The 20,590-nt window shown below is 52.0% G+C and overlaps 1 protein-coding gene and 1 non-coding gene across 2 annotated transcripts in view; both read right to left on the reverse strand.

The window, feature by feature from the left end:
• Positions 1-5,991: 5,991 nt before the first annotated feature.
• Positions 5,992-20,590, reverse strand: part of LGR6 (leucine rich repeat containing G protein-coupled receptor 6) — a 170,004-nt gene continuing 155,405 nt past the window's right edge. The window contains exons 16-18 of the mRNA XM_054290752.1: positions 16,793-16,953; positions 9,817-9,897; positions 5,992-8,337 (exon numbers count right to left, since the gene is read on the reverse strand). Coding sequence (XP_054146727.1) covers positions 7,100-8,337; positions 9,817-9,897; positions 16,793-16,953 — 1,480 coding nt within the window. The 3' untranslated portion in view covers positions 5,992-7,099. The remainder of the gene's footprint in view (positions 8,338-9,816; positions 9,898-16,792; positions 16,954-20,590) is intronic.
• LOC128946854 (U6 spliceosomal RNA) lies at positions 17,655-17,747 on the reverse strand. The gene has a single exon (XR_008484003.1). It is a non-coding gene; the product is annotated as a U6 spliceosomal RNA (small nuclear RNA).

Below are 20,590 nucleotides of genomic sequence, written 5' to 3' on the forward strand. Positions count from 1 at the left end.
CCTCACTCTTTCTGGATTGCTGTCTGTGCTTTTACACACACCTGTGGGCCTGGGGGGCCAAAGCAACCTCACTCCTGAGTGAGCACTGCTGGATTCCTTGCGGAGCTGCAGAAAGGGCACATCTCTGTCAGTATCTGGGGAAGAGGCAGCTGCAGCATTCCCCAGCTCCCCCCATCCCTCACTGCACACTGAGGCTGTACAAGCAGTCAGATGATCCTGGGCATCTGTTTCCATTCATAAGTAGATGCCAAAGTGCTTCAGAAAATATCTGTCTGCATCCTTAAGCACTGTGTGTTACTGACACCTGTGCCCTGTGGGAGCCCTTTAGGACAGGAATTGTGACCATTGAGACCATTACCCTGCCCCAGACAAACCTTAATTCTTTCAGCCCTGTGTGTATTGAGGGCAGGGGGCAGTCACAGAAGAGGTCAAGGTGTTTGACTCAGTTTGTGACTGACCAGTATTTGAGTGTGGTTCTTCTTCCTCACAGCTGCAGGGAAGTTACTCCAGTTTTGAGGCATTCAGGAAGCTGGAGCTTTTTACAATTTTCCAGGTTGGCTTTTCACCCTGGGAGCTCAGCTTTTCCTGTGATTTTTCCCAAGTGTCCACTTGACAGTTGTATGTACAATGTCATCCTCAATGCATCTGAAGAGAAGATGCAAGGTCTGGAGTTTGCTGTATACCTGGGATCAGATGAGATGGAGAGAGCTTTCACACACTTTGTTTCATCCAAAGTCTAAGAAATCTCTGAGCAGAATATTTCCAAGAATACTTCTTCTTCCCAACAGAATCCTTCCCAGAACAGGAGAGTATACTGGCCAGAGGGATCAGAGTAGGCTGTTAACTTTCCAGCCACTTCCAATTGTGACAGTGTTCACAGGGGTATTAGGATGAGGGAAGAGATGAGGATCTGACTCCATGTTTCAGAAGGCTTTATTTATTATTTTATGATCTATATTACATTAAAACTATAGTATAAGAATAGAAGAAAGGATTTCATCAGAAGGCTAGCTAAGAATAGAAAAAGAAGGAATGATAACAAAGGTTTGTGACTCAGACAGACAGTCCAAGCCAGCTGGACTGTGATTGGCCATTAATTAGAAACAATCAACATGGGCCAATCAAAGATGCACCTGTTGCATTCCACAGCAGCAGATAATCAATGTTTACATTTTGTTCCTGAGGCCTCTCAGCTTCTCAGGAGGAAAAATCCTAAGGAAAGGATTTTCCATAAAAGGTGTCTGCGACATCCAATCTCTGCACCATGCTCCTGGCTATCACCTCTCAAAGTGGTGTCTCCATCTCCTCTGCCTGTGGTAAACATCCAGCTGAAGCAAGGCAGATTTCAGATGGATGTGTGACTTTAGCCCTGGGGTCCCCACTCACTGTGCTTCTACCTGAAGGCTCTGGGGAGAGGCAGCTCTTGGCTGCATGAGGGCCATGTGGCCTTTACCCAGCACAGGACAGCACAAGGTTCTTGCTCCATGCCCTTCCCTGGTCCCAACTCTCTTTGGGTCCAACCCTGTGTCTTTTGTAGCTGAGCCCTCTGTGAGAGCATCCACCAGATCTCACCTTTTCCTATGCCAGTCTGCTCATCTTTGACTGTTTCACCTTGAGACTCTGACAGAGACCATGGAGTGGAGCAGGTACAAGGGAAGCCTCCACCATGGGCAGTACAGATTGAAGAACACAGTGTCTTTCACTTGGAGAACAAAAGCTGATTTATTTGATCCTCATGATGCTCCTGCTCTTGACCACACCAAGCAGCAGCCCTGTCCTGGATCTGTGATGGAAGGAAGAGATGTGTGGGGATTCAGGGCTGGGAGCACAGTGTCCATATGGAGAAAAGTGGAGCCTGGATGGCAGGGAAAAGATCCCAGCAGGAATTACAGCTAACAAAATGTTCACAGATGAAAAGCTGAGACAAAGCGCCTCAGTTTTTTTTCTAGGAGTTCAAACCAGCAAGTGTTGTGTGCACAAGATTCTGGAAGTTGCCATCAGACCTGGGACAGTAATGGAAGAGATTGTCTGAGAAAGTGAATGTGGTTTTGTGTCACTGGAGAGCAGGAACAATGTGTTAACCCTTGATAGCTCAGGTATGACCTGAAACTGCTGAGGTCACCTGCCAGACTTGATGTGTGGTCCATCCCAGTGCTGAAGATGGGCTTGCATTCTCTAAAATGTCTGTTTTCCTTTGGCCTCCAAGGAGGTCAGTGTCAGACATTGCCACCCCATGCACAGTTTGTTCCTCATCACTTGCACGCCCGTGGCCACAGCCGTGCTGCCCTCCCAAACGTTCCCAATCATGGCCCAGTCTTACAGAAATCACAATGTTGGTGGAAAAAACAATGAGATTGAAAAACAATCCCGTAGGGTGCTTGCTCTTCTGGCTCTGTTTCAGAGGAGCTGCACATCTCCAGCCAGGAGGGCTGGACGAGGGGAGAATGAACATCTGAGCGTGCCTGCACGCTGCCTCCGCATTGTCCTGCCACACAATGCTTCCGGGTCCCTCAGGGCCAAAATCCTCCTCACGCATGCCATGTCTGCCCTTCAGGCTGTCCTGGCAGTGCCTTGCTGACGTGCAGGGGAAACCTCAGAGGTGCCCAGCCCTGACAATGGCTTCCAGAGCAGTTGTGCCTGTCACCCTGCCACCCCCAACACTGCTCCTCAGCCAGAATGCAGCCCACAATGGCCTCAGCCTCCTCCCTGTCAGCTTGGCCCAGCACCTCAGTGCCCTCCTGCCCACTTGGGCTGTTGCAGTGTGTCCCCATCAGCTCAGAACTGTGGCCTTATCACAGTGGGACTCCCAGCTTAGCTCCACTTAAAATCATGGAACCTGAATGATTTGGGTCAGAAGGAGCCTTAAAGCTCAACTCATTCCATTCCTTGCCATGGGCAGGGACCTTTCAGTAGCCCGGGCTGCTCCAAGCCCCATCCAACCTGGCCTTGGACACTACCAGGGATCCAGGGGCAGCCACAGCTGATCTGGGCACCCTGTGCCAGGGCCTGCCCACCCTCCCAGGGAACAATTCCCAATATCCCATCTAACCCTGCCCTCTGCCAGTGGAAAGCCATCCCCCCTTGTCCTGTCCCTCCATCCCTTGTCCCAAGTCCTTCTCCTCCTCTCCTGGAGCCCCTTTAGGCCCTGCAAGGGGCTCTGAGGTGTCCCTGGAGTTTTCTCTTCCCTAGGTGAGCACCCCCAGCTCTCCCAGCCTGGCTGCAGAGCAGAGGGGCTCCAGCCCTGTGGTCAGTGTGGTGGCCTCCTCTGAATGTGTTTCCCCAGATCCACATCTACCTTGTGTTGGTGGCCCAAGAAGTGGAGGAAGCTGCAGGTGGGGTCTCACCTGACCAGAGCAGCCTCATGAGCTCTTGCTGGTGGAGGATGGGGAGCAAGAACTTCCCTGTGTTCTGGCCTTGCTGACGTCATTTCACACCTGTGCTGGTGGCCAGAAGTGGGTGACACAGTCTAAGCTGGCTCCTGCTTGCAGGTGGGACTGGCTAATCCAAGTGGGATGTGCTGCCTGCAGAGCCCAGGGTCACCCCAGGTACCCCAAGGTGGGCAGGGTGGCACCAGTAAGGACCACACCAGCTGCTAGGAAGGGAGGTGGTATCACAGACATCTTTTCATGAAAAATCCTTTCCTTAGGATTTTTCCTCCTGAGAAGCTGAGAAGCCTCAGGAACAAAATGTAAACATTGATTATCTGCTGCTGTGGAATGCAACAGGTGCATCTGTGATTGGTCTCATAGAGTTGTTTGTTATTAATGGCCAATCACAGTCAGCTGGCTTGGGCTCTCTGTCTGAACCACAAACCTTTGTTATCATTCCTTTCTGTTCTTAGCCTAGCTAGCCTTCTGCTGAAACCTTTTCTTCTATTCTTTTAGTATAGTTTTAATGTAATATATATAATAAAATAATAAATCAGCCTTCTGAAACATGGAATCAGATCCTCGTCTCTTCCCTCATCCAAAAACCCCTGTGAACACTGTCACAAGGTGGAGTGGTGTAAGATTGCTTTTACTTTTTAATTTTTTTAAAATAATTGTTGAACTTAGTGCTTGGTAGAGTGGAAAGGCATGTACACTGTTAGAGATGTGGGGAAAGGCACTTTAATGAGCATTTTCCAGAGAGCCCATACTCTGGATTTATGGCCTGCAGCAGAAATAGAAAGGTGCTGCTTTCTGTTTCCTGCACATCTGCAGATCCACATTTCACTGTTTCTTGAGCACCTCTTTGGTCAGTACAGGATGTGCTCTGTGTTTGTGCTCCCTCCTTTCCCCTTAGCAACCCTGCAGGGAGCACAGCCCAGAGAGGCCTTCAGGCTGTGCCTGCTGCCATGGGCTCTGAGGGGCTGCTGTGGCCTGGGCAGCAGAGGGAGCAGAGGGAGACGAGGGAGCAGATCCCTGCTCCACAACCAGCTTGTGCTCAGTTAAGCAGATCCCTGCTCCATGACCAGCTTGTGCTCAGTCAAATTCCCCTGACTGCCTGTCCAGCAGCAATGTGTGGGAGGGCTCTGTGCCCATGGGAGCTGGGTAAGAGGACCCTGGCTGGTGCATTGTGCAGTGCTCCAGGGAGCTTTGTTCTCTCTGAGCTGACAATTCCTGAGTTGCCAGGAGATGGGCCCTGGCTTTCAGAGGCAACTGAGCTTCCCTGGAGGGAGCCAAGGGACTCTTTCCTCCTAAGCAGTGAGGAAAAGGTCCTGTGCTTTACAGCATGTCTGCTTTTGGGGCTCAGGGCCGTTTGGGGTGATCTGGTGCTCTCTGTCCCTCCCTCCCCAGAGATGCCCTGCAGCCTGTCCTTGGCTCACTGGGGACACCCTCCAGGCCTGCAGGCATCAGTGAGGCAGAAGAAGGGTGCAGTGGGGATCCTGGGTGAGCTCAAGTAATGGTCAGCACATCCATGGGCAGCATCTGCTGTGGAGCCCTGAGGGGTGAGTGAGGTGCTGAGGGTCTCAGTCTGGCTGCCCTGGGCTGGCTCTGGCACAGACAGGGCCTGCAGGGCTGCTGGCCATTGCTTCATCTGGGAGGAGAGGGTGTGGCAAGTCCCCCATTGATCAAGGAGCCCCCACAACCCAGAGAGCTTTTCTGCAGACCCACAGTGGACCTTTCCTGGGGGAATTGTTTATGGGAAGGGCAGTGCTTTCACCTGTATCAACCCTGCCAGTATCTCAAGGTCTTCCTGGCTCTGTTTTTAATGAGCCAAACATGAAACCAAATTTTGAGCATGTGTAGGATATCAGAGGTCTGGATCAGGATTCAAGTCTCACAACAAGGCCATGTTTTTCACAGTTCCCACCTGAAGATTGTAGCAGAGCTTTGGATTTTGTCACCTAATTTGAGGGTCCCACCCTCTTCTCTGATCCTTGGATCTTGTTCCTCTGATTTCTTGGTACCTCTCAAGTTTCTCATCTTGAGATAAGACCACAGGCCTCAAGTGCAGTGGAGGGAAGCAGAGCCAGGTTCTGTCTGGTGAGTCTGGCTTTGCATAGACCCTGTTACATGATGTCCTTGCACTTTGATGCCACAGATCTGTCCTGGTAACAAACTCAAACCCCTGAGCAGCAGATCCCAGGGTACAGGGTCTCACATGGGACCTGGAGAGGCACCTGGTGCCACAATGCTGCTGCATGAAGGTGATTTGGCTCTTCCTTCCTGAGAGCAGGGCTGGGGAGGGTGGTACCAACTCACATGGACACAACACAATTTCTCAGCTCTCACTCTGGCAGTGCAGACAGCACCCAAGGCACAGCAGCTGCCAAGGGAGCCACCAAGGTGCTCCTCACGTGAAAGAGGACAGAAACCAGCCACTGGTCAGCAACAGGGCTCATTTATTATCTCATGAAAATGAGTGACAAACAGCTGCAGTAATGTCAGCAGAACCAAAGCTTTGCCCAGGCCTGAGCTCTGAGCACAGGGCTCCCTGCTGCACTGGGGGCACTGGCAGGGTTGTGATAGAGTCAGTGGATCTGGGAGATCCCTGAGCTGCAGGGAAGGGATTTGAGGCTGTTCCCAGTGGCCTGTGTCCTCCTGATGCCACCATCCCACAATGCTGATTTCTCTTTCCTCCTTCTACACCAGCTGCCTGCCCTTAAAACAGGAGAGGGCACATGCAGTGCCCAAAGTGGCTCCGCTGTGTGTGGGACATGTACCCAGAACCAAGAGCCTCTTCCAGGGGTGAGGTTTGGGGGCAATGAGGCAGCAGCCAGACCCCATTCTCACCATGTCTGACCAGGAGCAGGTGGCTGCAGACAGGAGTGCCCCAGGTGTGCTGTGCTGTTTGAGGGGGCCTGCTGTGCCCTTGGGTGCCTTGGCTTGGGGCTGCTGGGTGACCTCAGGCAGTGCCCATGGGATTCTCTGGGAACGGTTTGGGTTAGGCTGCTGTGGGTTTCAGAGACCCCTTGTGAGACTCTGTGGGTCAGATTGAAAGACTGGGCATCCCCAGCTCCTGGTCTTGGCTGGAAGTGAGGGTTGTGTCCAACCCATGAGGCTCCCAGTGAATGAATGGGGATTCCAAAAGTAAAGGCATCCAAAACTCAGGTGTGCACATGGATATGCTGCTTTTGGTGGCGTGAGATAGGCACCAGCCCATTTCCAGGGTGTGTGGGACCTGCAGAGAGCCCTAGAGGACAAGGCCTGGGGTTCCTGTGGGTGGCCACGTCATCACAGGTGGCCATTTCCAGGGGTTGCCACAGAGCCATGGCTTTGGCCAAGAGGTCTCTGCTTTGGGAACACAAACTTGGCTTTGCTGCAGGCTCCTCCTGGCTGGTGATTGGGGTTGGCAGGAGGAGCTTTCCCTGACCCACTTCCTGAGCCACGGGGGCTCTCTCCCAGGCAGTTCCTAGCAGAAGTGAGACTCACACAGGGATTGTCTCCTCCCATGACCAGCCCTGAGTGTCTGGAGCTCAGTCAGAGCCCTTCCAGGCCAGGGGCAGCTGGCAGAGCAGTGCCTGTTGCCCAGGCAAGTGTGATGGGGATGAGGGTAGACAGGTCATACTGGTGCTTTTCAGGGAGCCGTTTGTATCACCTTGCTGGCCCCTGGGCACTGGTGTTGGCCCTCGGTGTGGGCTGTGGGGCCGTTCCCACGGCTGCTCCCAGCAGGGTTATAAGTGAGATGTGTAGGGCGGCATGGCTGGGGAGGGGAAGAAGGTTATCCGGAGGCTGCTGCCAGACAGATCCCGGCTCTCTGGAGTTATCAGCACCTCACTGTCATTGAGGCAGGGGCAGTGCTCAGAGCAGCCCCTCTCCTTGCCCCTGGTGCCCACCCTACGCTGGCAGGGGATGAGCGCCATGGAGGGGAAGCTGTAGCTGTCAAGGATGGGCCGCACTCCCAGGGAATCAGGCGTCTCACACATGTGGTCGATGTCAGAGAAGTTCACCAGAGCCTGGGTGGAGTCATAGGAGCTTTTCTCCATGTCATCAGCCCTGCAGGACTGGGGGAAGCTGCTCTTGTCCTGCCCTTTCTGCCTCAGCAGGCGGAAGTCATCTCTGAAGTGGGGGTTGAAGAGCAGGTAGAGCAAGGGGTTCAGGCAGGCGGGCAGGGGCAGGACCACAAGGAAGACGGATTTGATGACCTCTGGGGTGATAAGGAAGAGATTGAGGGTAGAGGAGAAAGTGAGGAAGGCCACTGGGCAGTAGAGGAGGCAGTTGGTGAAGATCAGCCAGGCCACATGCTTGACCATGGCGCAGTCCCAGACAGCGCTGAACTCCCCCTTGAGCAGGCTGCAGTAGAGGCGGATGTAGGTGCCCGTGATGGTCAGGAAGCACAGCGTGTTTGTCATCACCAAGGCCACGGTGAAGCCCAGGCTGCTGGGTTTCCCCTCTGGGATGGGGTATGGGAGGCACAGAGGGGATGCTCCATATTCCCCAATGGAGAAGAGAGGCAGGACGGCGGCCACAGAGGACAGCAAGAGGCAGCAGCAGGCGGCGGCCTTGACCTTGCCCAGGGACGGGGACTTCCCGTATCCCCGCACGCAGGAGGCCGAGAGGCTGCACTGCACAGCAGCCAGGGTCAGCAGGAAGATGGCAGCCTGGGAGGCCAGCACGGACAGGAACCCTGTCACCCTGCAGCCCGCGCCCGTCTCCCATCGGGCGCCGTAGCGGGCGAAGCGGCCGTAGGTGAGGCTGTCCACGAGGGCCAGCATGCTGCACGAGATGCCTGTCAGCAGGTTGGCCCCGGCGATGGAGCCCACCAGGAACTTCACCGGGGACAGGTAGCTGGGGGAAGCAAAGACAGCCAGGATGACCAGCCCATTGCAGAGCACCGAGACCAGGACGATAAGCCAGACTCCCAGGCGGATGATCCAGCTCTCAAACAGGTGATCACAGGGCTTGAAGGGACCTGCAAGACAAAGCCCAGAGTTATACCCAGCAGGAACTGCTTCTCTCCAAGTCCCAGCCCTCTTCTGGCCCCACCAGCCACATGAGTGCCTTGGAAAATATGACATTGTCCCCCCTCTTCTGCAGCTGCCCCTTGGGTCTCCCCTGTGCTCCTGCCCTCACACTGGATTGCCTCTGGCACCCTCTCAGGTCTTGTCTAGGGTGGGAAGAAGGTGCAGGGTGGGGTCAAAATAAAATATAAGAAGTAACAAACTGATCAGTGCTCCTAAAATGTAAAAAAGTCATGACTGCAGACTCCTCTGGCATGAGCCTGTGATTTGGGCTCCTCTGCCATTCCCTGCTCCTCCTCACATTCCCCCTGGGAGCTGGTGGTGTGGAGATCTGCCAGGATGCTGCATCCTGCTCTGGCACTGCCAGCCTCTCTCTGTGCACTCAAGACCTTGGCTAAGAGGTGTCTGCACCTCTTCATTCACTCTGCATGAATGGGGATGAGCACCAGGAGGTGAAGAGTCCGGGCATGAGGGACAGAGGGAGAGAGCTGGGGTGGCAGGGAAGGGACAGAGGGGTCTGGGCAGGCAGAACATGGGAGGATGTCAGGAGAAAGAAAGAATAGAAGTGGATGGATGGGGAGTGAGTAAGGGAAGGTCATGGAGGGGTAAAAAGAGGACTGGTCTTGAAGCTGTTTGCCAAAAAAAAAGAAGAAAGTGGGGAGAGAATGGGCAAAGGTATAAAATTGCCTCTGGGAGGGATTGGGATGTTTCAGTGAGTGGCTCAGCAAAAACAAAACCAGGCTGGTAGAAGTTTTAGGTGGTAGAGAGCAAAAAAATTAGGGGAAATGGAGAAAGCTTTTTCATCTCAAAGGAGGTGAAGCTCAGAGTGCCAGGCAGCAGGGCATGCCCTCAGCTGAAATCTTATTCCTTTTGCAACAAACTCAGTGGAACAACTGGTAAAAAGTCTGTCCCTGACAGTGTCCCACAGGAGGCTCAACCAGACCTCTGCAGCCTCCAGGTGTGCCTGTGTAGGACCCCACTGAGCTATGAACAGGGACAAAATCAGAAGGAAACTTCCTTGAGCCCCAACCAGCATTGCAGCCCAGTGCCTCCCCTCCCCTTCCTCAGGACACAGAGTAAAGTGTCCCTGCAGTTTGCAGTGCCATGGGTGTGATCAGGACGCCAAGGACAAGGCCTGCCATGCAAAATTCCAGGCTGGATGAGGCAAAGCTGAGTGTCAGGAAATCAGGAGAGCCAGAGCTGAGGGCAGCAGGTCAGTGGATGGAGGAGCTGGTGGTACCTGGAGTTCCTGCTCTGGTTTTCCTGACCTGGCGGAGCAGCTGCATCCAGGGGGGAGAAGGAGACTCCTCACCTGTCCCCCACTTGGCCTAAGCCCAAGCTTTCTGATCTATAAGGTCGTGGGGGATCCTGGGGATTGAGAGAAGCTCAAAAATCCCAACTCTGTTCAAAGGGTTTCCCTGGCTGCTCACCTGGGCTTGGTGTGCACTGAATTGTGGGGTGCAGCTTGGATTCCTCAAGCTCCAGCTGAAGATCATCTGCATCCAGGTCATCTGGGGAGGAAAGAACAAGAAATGGTGCTCAGATAAGAACCAGCAGAACCATCAGAGCCAAGTGGGCCAGGAGCTTTTCCTGCTGCCTGTCCTGCACACAGACCTTCCCAGCCAGTTCAAAGCAGCTGCTGGTGTGCAGTTTGTCCCCTGCAGTCACTACTGCAGAGGGAGAAGATCTTTTAAACATTGGTGGGTTGCAGTGTAGCCAACCCCTCTGTTTTTAGGTTGCTCTCAACATTTGAAGTGGGAGAGCCCCAGATCCCAGAGCTGTGTGATTGTGGTTCCCTCCTCCCAGCACTCTTTATTAAAAGTAAAGAAATCCTCCAGCCTGTGTGGTTACAGAACACAAAGCCTTCAAATGCAGCTTCTCCATGGGAGCTTTCTGGGCAGGCCTTGTCCAATATTCGTTCATCAACAGGGATTTTGGGGCTTTGTTCAGAGGGAACCATCAGCCTCTTCTTGCAGCACAAATTTTTTGTCAGCAGCAACCACCACCAAGCAGTTCCTCAGCAAAGAGACAAGGGAACACAACATTTATTGTGTTATTTTATGTCCTGTAAAATCCTGGGACTGTGGTGCCCTGTTTTTGATCGTGGATGTTCCCAGGATTTGCTGAGGGATTTGCAGACTCTTCAGCCATGGGGCTTGTGCAGCCAGGCTGCAGAGCCCAGCCCTGCACCAGCATCTCTGCACCCGAGCCAGGCTGGGCTTGCTGAGGGTCAGGCAGAGCCCCTGGGTGAGGAGCTGCTGGAAGGGGATGGGGCTGAGCCCTCAGCTGTGTGTTCAGTGCAGGCTGTCACCAGGGTGAATGGCATCCTCTCAGCCTAATCCACGACTTTTCTGCTTTGTTCCTTGCTCCTGTTCCCAAAGTCCTGCTGGCTGGACACGGTGAGGACAGCTCTGTCCTGCTGCCCCATTCCCAGCTGTGGCACCAGCTCCCAGTGGAGAGCTTGGGAGGGTTTTCTGCCAGCAGGAGGAAAGGGAAAGGATGTGGTTTTGTTCTTGCTACAGCCTAGTAGCCAGAGAGTTGGATCTGTGGCTGTGGGATGAGCTCTCTCTTGGATGAATGGACTGATGCTGGAGCCCGGGTGTGCATCTGGCCAGCTTAGACACTGGCCAGGAAGGCAAATCCCCACAGATAAGACTGACCTGAGTGGGATTGATGTGTCTAAGCTGTTTAGAAGTGGTGCCTCTCAAGAGCTGTGCTCCCTGCCTGTGTTTGAAAATGTGACTGGGATTATTTGATTAAAGGATGATGACATATAACGTACTATCTTTAGTGCCTCCTGACAAGCTTCATGGCTTTCTCAGCTTCAGGGAGCTTTGGAAAAAAAAGTCATTTTTAAAATCTGTCTGTGTAAGAATTGAAATATTACTGCTGCTTTGGAGCCTGGCAAGGAAACCCTCACAGTGGGATGGAAAAATATTTCATCCTTGTATTTTATAGTCTTATAAATCTCCAGTGTCTTTTCCAGCCACAGTGCGGAGGCTGTGATGTGCAGTCACGACACCCAAATAAAACAGACACAGCCTTGCCTTGCTGTGCTCTGCTGAGACCCAGCCCTTGGAAAAGTGTAACCTGTGCCATCCATTTTCTCCTCAAAGCCTGGTTTTAAGCCCAGGTTCAACATTTTCCTGAAGTGAAGGATGATCTCTTGTTTTGCCTGGACTACTGAGCCTGCTGGGAATTACAATGCAATCCTTAGTCAGCACAGTGGGATTCAAAGTGAAAAATGTACCTCTGTCTGCTAGAAACCAGTGCCTCTCCAGCCTGGGAGCTGTGGGGAAAGGAAAATGGCTGTTGTGTCCCAGCAAGGCAGGCTGCATTGATTTTGAAGATGCTGTCATTTATTTGAATTTTGCTGAGGTGCTTCCACTTTCTGAGGTCTAATGAGAAAAACCCTCTTTGCCAGTAGTGCCCTTTCCATGAGAAAGGAGCTGCCTGTACCAAAAGTCAAGTGAGAGGAAGAGGAGCAGAACTGCTGGGGAAGGGGTAGAACAGAAAACACTGGGCTGAATGCTTTTCCCCTTAGTGCTGCCTGCTCATTCCCTGCTCAGTGCTGTCTGTGTCAGCCAGGGCAGCCCCATGGCTGGCAGGGTCCTGCCCTCTCCTCGGTGTGAGGGTGGCTGCAAGAGGCCTGGGCAGATCCTCTTTGGGGTCTGGAGTAGCTTTTTGAATGGCAGAAGTAGAAGTGTGTCTCTGAGGACCCTGCAGGTTTTGCAGGTTGTTGGGGAAGATGAAACAGGAAAGCATTATAAATATGATTGCCTGGCAAAAGATTTTGGGAACATAGAAACTATAAGTGAGATTGAAATGAAAGCAAGCTTTGAGATACCTCAGTTACTGAATAATTGGAAAACAATGGTATGGCTGGCTGAAGGTAATCCCCTTTTGATGGAACAACACCCTCTGCTTGCAGACAGCTCCAAGGGTCAGAGCAGACCCTACAGCTTGGCAGAAGGGGCCCAAAGAGGAGTTTTTAGGGTTTAAAATGTGACACAGTGTGATAATGTGTGATAATTCTTATAGGCTGTATGTAAATGCTATAGGATTTGTATCTTCTACTAGATTGGTTAGTGAGAATCAGAATATTCAACACAGAAGAAGATTTATGGTATTGTAACGGGAACCTCACTCTCTTACCCCTTTTACTCCCTCACCCTCTCATCCTCTCTGCCCCTCTCTTCTCTCAGTCCTGCTCCAGCTGTGGCTGGCAGCTCCCAGCAGGGCCCTGCACCCAGGCCCTTTGCAATAACCCACAAGTTCCCAGCCCTGGCTGCAGAGATCTCTTGTCTCCATCCGTCCCGACTGTCCCACCCCTGATGCTCCTACAGCAGGTGGTTGCAGAAGTTCTTTAGTACCTTCAGAGGCTGCTGGAGGTGCTGGGCTGGGGGAGCAGTGTCCCACTGCCCAGGATATCACACACATGTGCTCCCTTCTCCCTTCCCACACCTTTGTTCCATCATTGCAAACACATGTTGTAAGTGAATTCATCCCCTCCTGTCCTCAAACCAGAGGTCCCCAAGAGAGGTGCTGGGGTGGTGATGGAAGTGTCCCAGGGCACTTTTGCTGCCTTCCTCTACAGCATCACTGGGAGCTGCTGGGGGCTGTCCTGGGGGCAGGTCCCTGAGCCATCCTTGGGTTCCTGGTCAGCCACAGGGGCAGACTTGGGGCAGGGGATGTCTGCTAAACACTGCCAGCTGTAATCCAAATAGGTTGAGACAATTGGGATTGCCCAGCCTGTAGAAGAGAAGGCCCCAGCATTTAGGGACCCTTCCAGTGTCTAAAGGGGTGCCAAGAGAGCTGGAGCAGCTGTGGCTGCCCCTGGATCCCTGGCAGTGCCCAAGGCCAGGCTGGATGGGGTTTGGAACCACCTGGGACAATGGAAAGTGTCCCTGCCATGGCAGAGGGGCAACGAGAAGAGCTTCAAGGCTCTTCCCAAACCCAAACCATTGTAGAATTCAGTGATATCCCAAACATTGAAAGGGCTGGAAGTGAGACCTTAACTATCCATTTTGGCAAGGTGACAGAATGGTGAGATGTGCACTGACCACTCTAGTTTGGGCCCCAGGCGGGTGTTACTCAGATGAGAATGGACACACTCAGGTGGTGAGGGGGGGTTCCCAGCACCCAGGGCCCTGGGGGAGTGGGGAAGAGCTGATCCCACCCTGGGGTCTGTGGCACCATGTGTGCTCTGGATCTGGGGTCAGGGGCTCCCTCAGGCCTGGGATTGGCTGGGATGGGGATGGGATAGAGCAGGAGAGGCTGCAGGGTGGGATGGGGATGGGATGGAGCAGGAGAGGCTGCAGGGTGGGATGGGGATGGGATGGAGCAGGAGAGGCTGCAGGAGCCACAGCCAGGCAGGGCAGGGCAGGGCACTGGAGCCTTTTCCTGTCCCTGCATGGCTGCCTGGGACGAGCTGCCTTTCACTGCCCAGCCTGAGGTTCTGGGAACCTCTTCCCTCATTTGGGAAGCAATGCTCAAGGCTGAGAGGACAGAGCTCTCTGGAAATGTTCCTTGTCCCTCTCTAAGCTCTCCCACAGCATCCTGAGTGCCCTGACAAGCCTGGCTGGACCTGCTGCCACACAACCCTGAGGTATTTTCTCTCCAGCTGACCACTTTCCCTCTTGCATGAAAGGAATGTTTGGGAGCTTTTCTCTTCTTTAATGGGGAAGTGTTACAAGGTTCATATAACCCAGCTAAATACTATCTGTGTAATCAGAAAGGAAGCACAGGGAACAGAAATAAAGCCATGATTAATTCAGTAAAACAGCAATATCACAAACCCCATATCATCAAGAGCAGACCCTGCTGCTGGAGGTCTGCAGAGTCATCTGCAAAAGCTGCACATCACAAGGAATGGTGCTCCTGTGCATTTCACATTTGCACCCCTGTGCTTTGATACTCCAAAACAGATCCAATGCTTTAACATCTGAAAATGGGAGTCTTTATGAGCTGCAAATATCCTCATTTGGCACATCTCAGAATCAGTCAGCATTCCCCTCATGGTGTTGGGGCTGCCCTGAAGGCCTGGGACAGGTTCTGCTCTGCTGACAGGGCCAGGTGAGAGCATCCTTTGGGAAATCAAAGACTGAGCAGAAGCAGCTCTGTGGCCTCTTGTCACAAACAAGATCTTCCCACAAATGCCATAATTTGCTGGGCAAACCCCACAACTATCTGCACTGGGACTGCCACAGTATGGGCTGCATTAATGATGGAAAAAGTGACCTGGCTCAGATGAAATCCTGCAGCAATGACTGAAACATGACTCCTCTGTGCTGTCTGGCCAGTGTTACCACCAAGTCTACCATGCTTCCTGGAGCCACAAATGCCAGCAGGAATCACATTGGCTGCCCTCTGGCTGGGCTCTGTGCATGTCTAAAGGTCATCCTCAGGAAGGATCAGTGCAGGAGCAGCAGCACAGGGCTTGGGGGTCCCTTGCTGGCTCTGTCACAAAGTGTCTTGGTCATCCTGCCCAGAACACAGTGAGAGGAACAGCAGATTTGTCTTTACAAATGAGCTGTGGGTCTGCTGGTAGATAAAAGAAGCAATGGAAAGGATTCCACTGATTGATAAATGGAAAAAGATATTTGCTTTTACAAATAAACTTTAGGTTTGCTGATAAACAAAGTTAGACATTGAAAGATGAAAGAAACAATGGGGAAGAAAAACCCCTGAATTCCATAAGAATTAAAAATTAAAAGGGGTGGTTGTACATTAGAGGGAAATGTTTGGTATCAGGTGTTTTGGGAAGTCTGGACCTCTCAAGTACCTCAGAAATGGGGAAAAACCCCTAAATTCAGTAAGAATTGAAAATTAAAAGAGGTGGTTGTACATTAGAGGGAAATGTTTGGTGTCAGGTGTTTTGGGAAGTCTGGACCACTCAAGTACCTCAGAAATGGGGAAAAACCCCTAAATTCAGTAAGAATTGAAAATTAAAAAGGAGGGTTATACATTAGAGGGAAATCTTTGGTGTCAAGTGTTTTGGGAAGTCTGAATCTTTCAAGTACCTCAGAAACGGGGAATGAGAGAAGGGAAATGCAACTGGGAAATTGGGATAAAAAGGAGGCTGCATCCTCCAAAAATGTGAGAGATCCCAGGGGAATGCCCCATGGCCTCTCCCTTTATTCAAGTAAAGTCAAAGGACTCTTCTGTCTCCTTTTGGACATAAACCCCTGGTGTTTGTGGATTAATTTTCCTGACAACAGTGTCCAGCAGCTCTGGGTCTGGCTGTGCCTCAGATGCAGTCCTGCCTGCTCAGGCTGTGCAGGACACAGGGCTGGGGCTGGGGCTGGATGCCCAGAGCTCCTGGGGCAGGTGGGTCAGGGCTCTGCAGGGCACAGCCCTCTCTCACTCTCCAGCTACCACGTGGATTTGCCTGCAGGATGTCTCAGGCCTCGGGAGTGCACTGTATTTACACAAATATATAAATAGAATTAGCATCCAGGCTGTGCTCTGAAATGTTGTTTGCACTCTCCAGCAGTTACAGAGGAAGCAAAGGGGTTCATGTTTTCCTTTTTGCTATTCTGAGATTCTCTTGCAGAGGGGTCACACCAGCCTGCTGCTGGAGCTGCTGCTGTGCTGTGGGGCCTTGGACTCTGCTGGCTCCCGGAACTGGCCTCAGGCAGTCTGAGCAGAGCTGCACTTTGGAGCACAGAATAAATGGATTCCTGGACAGAAAGTGCTGCTCCACCATGTAGCCTTCCTTCCCTTTTCTTGGCCAGTCCCTGTGCTGTGTTCCCCAAGCATGTCCTATTGTCACACCTAACCCTGACCTTGGCTGTAACACCTGAAAGAGATCAGAGCTCTCTCTGCTTACAGTCAGAGGGATATTCCAGGTCTTTGAGTTCATTCTCTTGCTCACATTAATCCCAGGTCCTTCCTCTAGATGATGCAAGAACAAAGATTGATGTCCTGCCAAAGGCTCCACATTGCCCAGAAGCGAAATGACCAAGATGACCAAGCCCAGTTATCCCAGGTAGCCTCAGCCACCTTCCAGTGCCTTGAGCAGCCTCCCTCCATGGCCAGCAAGGCTGAATTGACAAACATGCCCAAGGTGTGGGGGCTGCAGGTCCTTTGGCTCCATTGTGAAGGTTTGGATGTGCCAGACCTACTCTTTGTCCCACTCAGGGTCACCAAATGGAACCTGCCCAAAGCAATGGGCCCCCTGTGCTGAAGAAGGTTTGGATGTGCCAGACCTACTCTTTGTCCCACTCAGGGTCACCAAAGGAGCAATGGACCTCAAAGCAATGGGCCCCCTGTGCTGCAGAAGGCCCAGCCTGCCCTCCCTGAGGCAGTGCCACCTCTGACAGTGGCACCAGCCCTGCAGAGGCAGGATGGCACCCCAGCTCTCAGCCCTGCCCAGGCTGGTCACCATGCAGGCTGTCTACTCACAGTGGTTGTCAGCGTGGCCTGGGAACAACTCCAAGGTCCTCTTGTGGGGATCCTCCTCCTCAGGGGCCACGTCTTCTGCCTCCCACTGGCTGGACACCCTGAAGAAGCTGCTGCAGCTCCCGTAGGCACAGCACTGGTAGGCATAGGGCACCTCCAGGACTCTGCACAGAGGAAAGCAGAACTTTAAGGTGTGTCCCTGTTGAGAGATTTTGCAGATTGAGGAGCTCTTGCAGGACAATGGCCATATTCAGGCAATGCACAATCCAGCCTGCTTGTACTAATGGGCAATGGACACGTTCACAAATAATGAATAATGGACATATTCAGAAATGGGGTTGGTACATCCTTGAAAGAAATACAGAAAGAAGAGTCATCAGGACTCAGCAAGTTTGTCAGCAAGCTTGGGAAAGCAAGAAAGAAGTGAGCCATGGGTGAGCCAGACGACCACAGAAAGATGCATGAAAAATTAGCTGATCCAATCAGCATTCTAATTTAGACACATGAACAGCTAGGATTAACCAATCATGTATTAGCTAGAGACACGTGGAGAGTAGAGATTTATTATAAATATAGTCTTTTAGGGATAATAAATTTGTCTTCACTGGATCATATTGGTTATGGTGTAATGACCCTGAACCTCCACACCCTGCATGTCCCCTCCATGGCCTGACTCTCCATTGCTTTGCAGTTTTTGCTTAGTTCCTTCAGTTGTTCAAAGATGAAACTCATCTATACAGAGTCACAAAGTATTCTGGGCTGGAAGGGACCCACAAGGGTCATCATGTGCAGCTCTGCAGTGAATGGCCCCTACACATCCACAAGGTGGGTGCTATTAGCACCGTGCTCTAACCAGATGAGTCAAAAAAACATGGAACACTCCACGAATTTCTGTGCAGGAGCCATGCTGATGTTCTCTGTATCATTCCAGTTTTGGTACCTGTGCTGCTGACATGACAAAAGCTGGTCTGTGTGCCGATGAGTACAGTGAAGAGGGACTTTGCTTTGGTGAAGGACAGGGTGTGGACCCAGGGCAGCCCATGGTGTCTCTGCATCACTTTTGGTGCTTAAGACACTGTCAGTCAATAGAATGTTGTCAAACACCAGGTTTGGAAACTGCTCTACAGTTCCCAGATAGTTCCTTGTGCTGGTTCCAGCCAGAACAGGGTTAATTTTTGCAGGAGGTGTGAGGGAGCATGGCCAGGACCCAGAGGTTATTCTGTACCATTTCACTCATTGCTGGGGGCTAGGGGGAAAGGAGAAAATGTGGTGGAGGAGCCATCTGGCATTTGTTTGTTTTTGGGGGCTTTCCATGTAAATAACTTTCTTTTCTTATACTTTTTGTTATTAATATTGTTGCTGTTAGTGTTTGTGTCTTATCTCATTGCTGTTTCCAGTAAATTATTCTTATCTCACCCCATGATCTTGGCCTTTTGTGCCTCCAGTTGGGGAGGAGCGAGGGGTGCATGGTTTTAGCAGGAACACTAAATTGGAGAATACCATTCCTAAACCACCACATTCCTAAAAACCCTTCTGCTGTTCTCCTCAGAATAAACCAGCCCCTCTCTCCAACATGCAATGGAGAGAAATGATCTTCAATTTTTACCCCAAGGCCATGTTTTCCCAGACATCCTTTCCCTCCTTCAAGAGAGAAGATTCCCTAGAGCAAGGCTCCTCTTGCTTGCTGTTGAGGGCACCTTCAAATTCCACTTTCAGGAGTCCCAGCTCAGGCAGGGAATTCTCAGGTCTCCCAAGTGAAGCAAGCTATTTAAATATGTCTGATTTCTGCTTGAAAGTTGAATTGATAGTTGCTAATTATAGCATGTATTAGAAGGTTAAATCAGCAGCACTGAGCATCATCTGGATGCAATACCAGGCTGTCTGTCAGCAGCTGCATTTTTGGCTTTGCTGCAAGTCAGGGAGACTGCTGATGAAGGCAAAGGAACCCCAGGTTTTCCAGACAATTAAGGTCCTCTGACAAGATCAGTAAATATGGTAAAACTCTATATTCTAAAAATATGCTTTTGTTTTATGTTCCCAAACATTTCTGGCCGAGCCCCGGGAGGGTCTGGAAATTCTGTATACAACTCGTTTCCTGTTATAAGCTCCAAATTAGATCCCATTATTGAAAGGTGGTAGGGAGGTGCAGCTCCTCCCAGCAAGGCTCAGAACTGCTCCCAGATGACTCCTGCAGACATGCCCCAAGAGTAAGGCTGCTTAATGGCAGCACCCCAAATTTGGGGAATGTTAATGGCTCCATTGCCTGGCATGGTTCACTGAAGCACTGCTGCAGGCTCAGTTTCTCTGCTACAAACACAAACCAGCTCGAGAGATGTGAATGGAACTAATTTAGAGGAGAAACACCCTGGAAGTGCTGAACTTGACCCACCCTGCACAAGGGACTGACTCTTGGAGCAGGTCCAGAGGAGACCACGGAGCTGCTCCAGGGCTGGAGCCCCTTTGGAGCCAGGCTGGGAGAGCTGGGAGTGCTCACCTGGACAAGAGAAGGCTCCAGGGAGGGCTCAGAGCCCTGGCAGTGCCTAAAGGAGCTCAGCACTTGTGAGGGTGCAGCTTCAGCCCTGTGCCCAGTTCTGGACCCCTCAGTTCAAGGAAGACATGGAGGGGCTGCAGTCAGGAAAGGGAAATGGAGCTGGGGAAGGGTCTGGAGGGTAAATCATATGGACAGTGGCTGAGGGGGCTCAGCCTGGAGAAAAGGAAGCTCTCCCCCATCAGCAGGGACCTTATCACTCCTTACAAGTGATGATTTGTAACAAGGTGGGATTGGTCCCTTCTCTGGGCACTGCAGGGAGAGAGAAAATGGCCTCAAACTACACCAGGTGAGACTCATGTTGGAATCAGGAGGAATTCCTTCAAGGAAGGGCTTGTTAGACATTGGAAGGGGCTGCCCAGGGAGGTGGTGGAGTCCCCATCCTGGGAGGTGTTCAGGGAACAACTGGGGGTGGCACTGAGTGGTCTGGGCTGGTGACAAGGTGGGGACTGGTCACAGGTTGGACTCGATGATCTCAGAGGTCTTTTCCAACATTAATGATTCTCTGGTTGTGTGAAGAAAGCTGGAGAGGAACTTTGGACAAGGATCTGGCGAGGCAGGACAAGGAATCCTCATTTCCTGCTGGAAAGGGCAGGGTTTGATGGGATATTGGTAAAAAATTATTCCCTGTGAGGGTAGGCAGGCCCTGGCATAGAGTGCCCAGAGAAGCTGTGGCTGCCCCTGGATCCCTGGAAGTGTCCAAGGCCAGGGTGGACAGGACTTGAAGCCACCTGGGATGGTGGAAGGTGTCCCTGCCCATGGCAGGGGGTGGAACAGGATGAGCTTTAATGTTTCTGTTCAACCCACACCATTCTATTGTTGTGTGATCTTGGGTGTAGAAAACCCTCCAAAAGCTTCTGAAACTCCCTGCCATTTGGGAACCAGTCATGCAGCATTTCCTAGCTATGAGTTTAAAAAGGTCAGAAGGAGAGAGCTCTGCTCTGCTGAGGCAGCTGAAGGGAGAGCTCCACACTCCTCCTCAGGCCTGAGCTTTGAGCCCTGTGTTGGTGCAGTGACTGTGGCCCCAGCCCTGTGTGGAAACTGGAGAAGCTCCAGCTTTGGGAACCCGTCCTGGATGAGTGGGAGCATCAGCTCAGGCATTCTGGGCTTGAAGGGAACTCCCTGGGACACCCAAGCAAGAGATGACTTCATCTGGGAGGAATCTGTGCCCCCTGGACCATGGGTGTCAGCCTGAAGGCAGGTGCCACACTGGGACCCAGGAGCCCAGGAGGGTCTGAAAGTCTGAGCCTGCA

This window comes from Melozone crissalis, unplaced genomic scaffold (genome assembly GCF_028551555.1).
Source record: "Melozone crissalis strain CALT ecotype California unplaced genomic scaffold, PUWL_Pcris_2 ptg000086l_1, whole genome shotgun sequence".
In the NCBI taxonomy this organism is placed as follows: domain Eukaryota; kingdom Metazoa; phylum Chordata; class Aves; order Passeriformes; family Passerellidae; genus Melozone; species Melozone crissalis.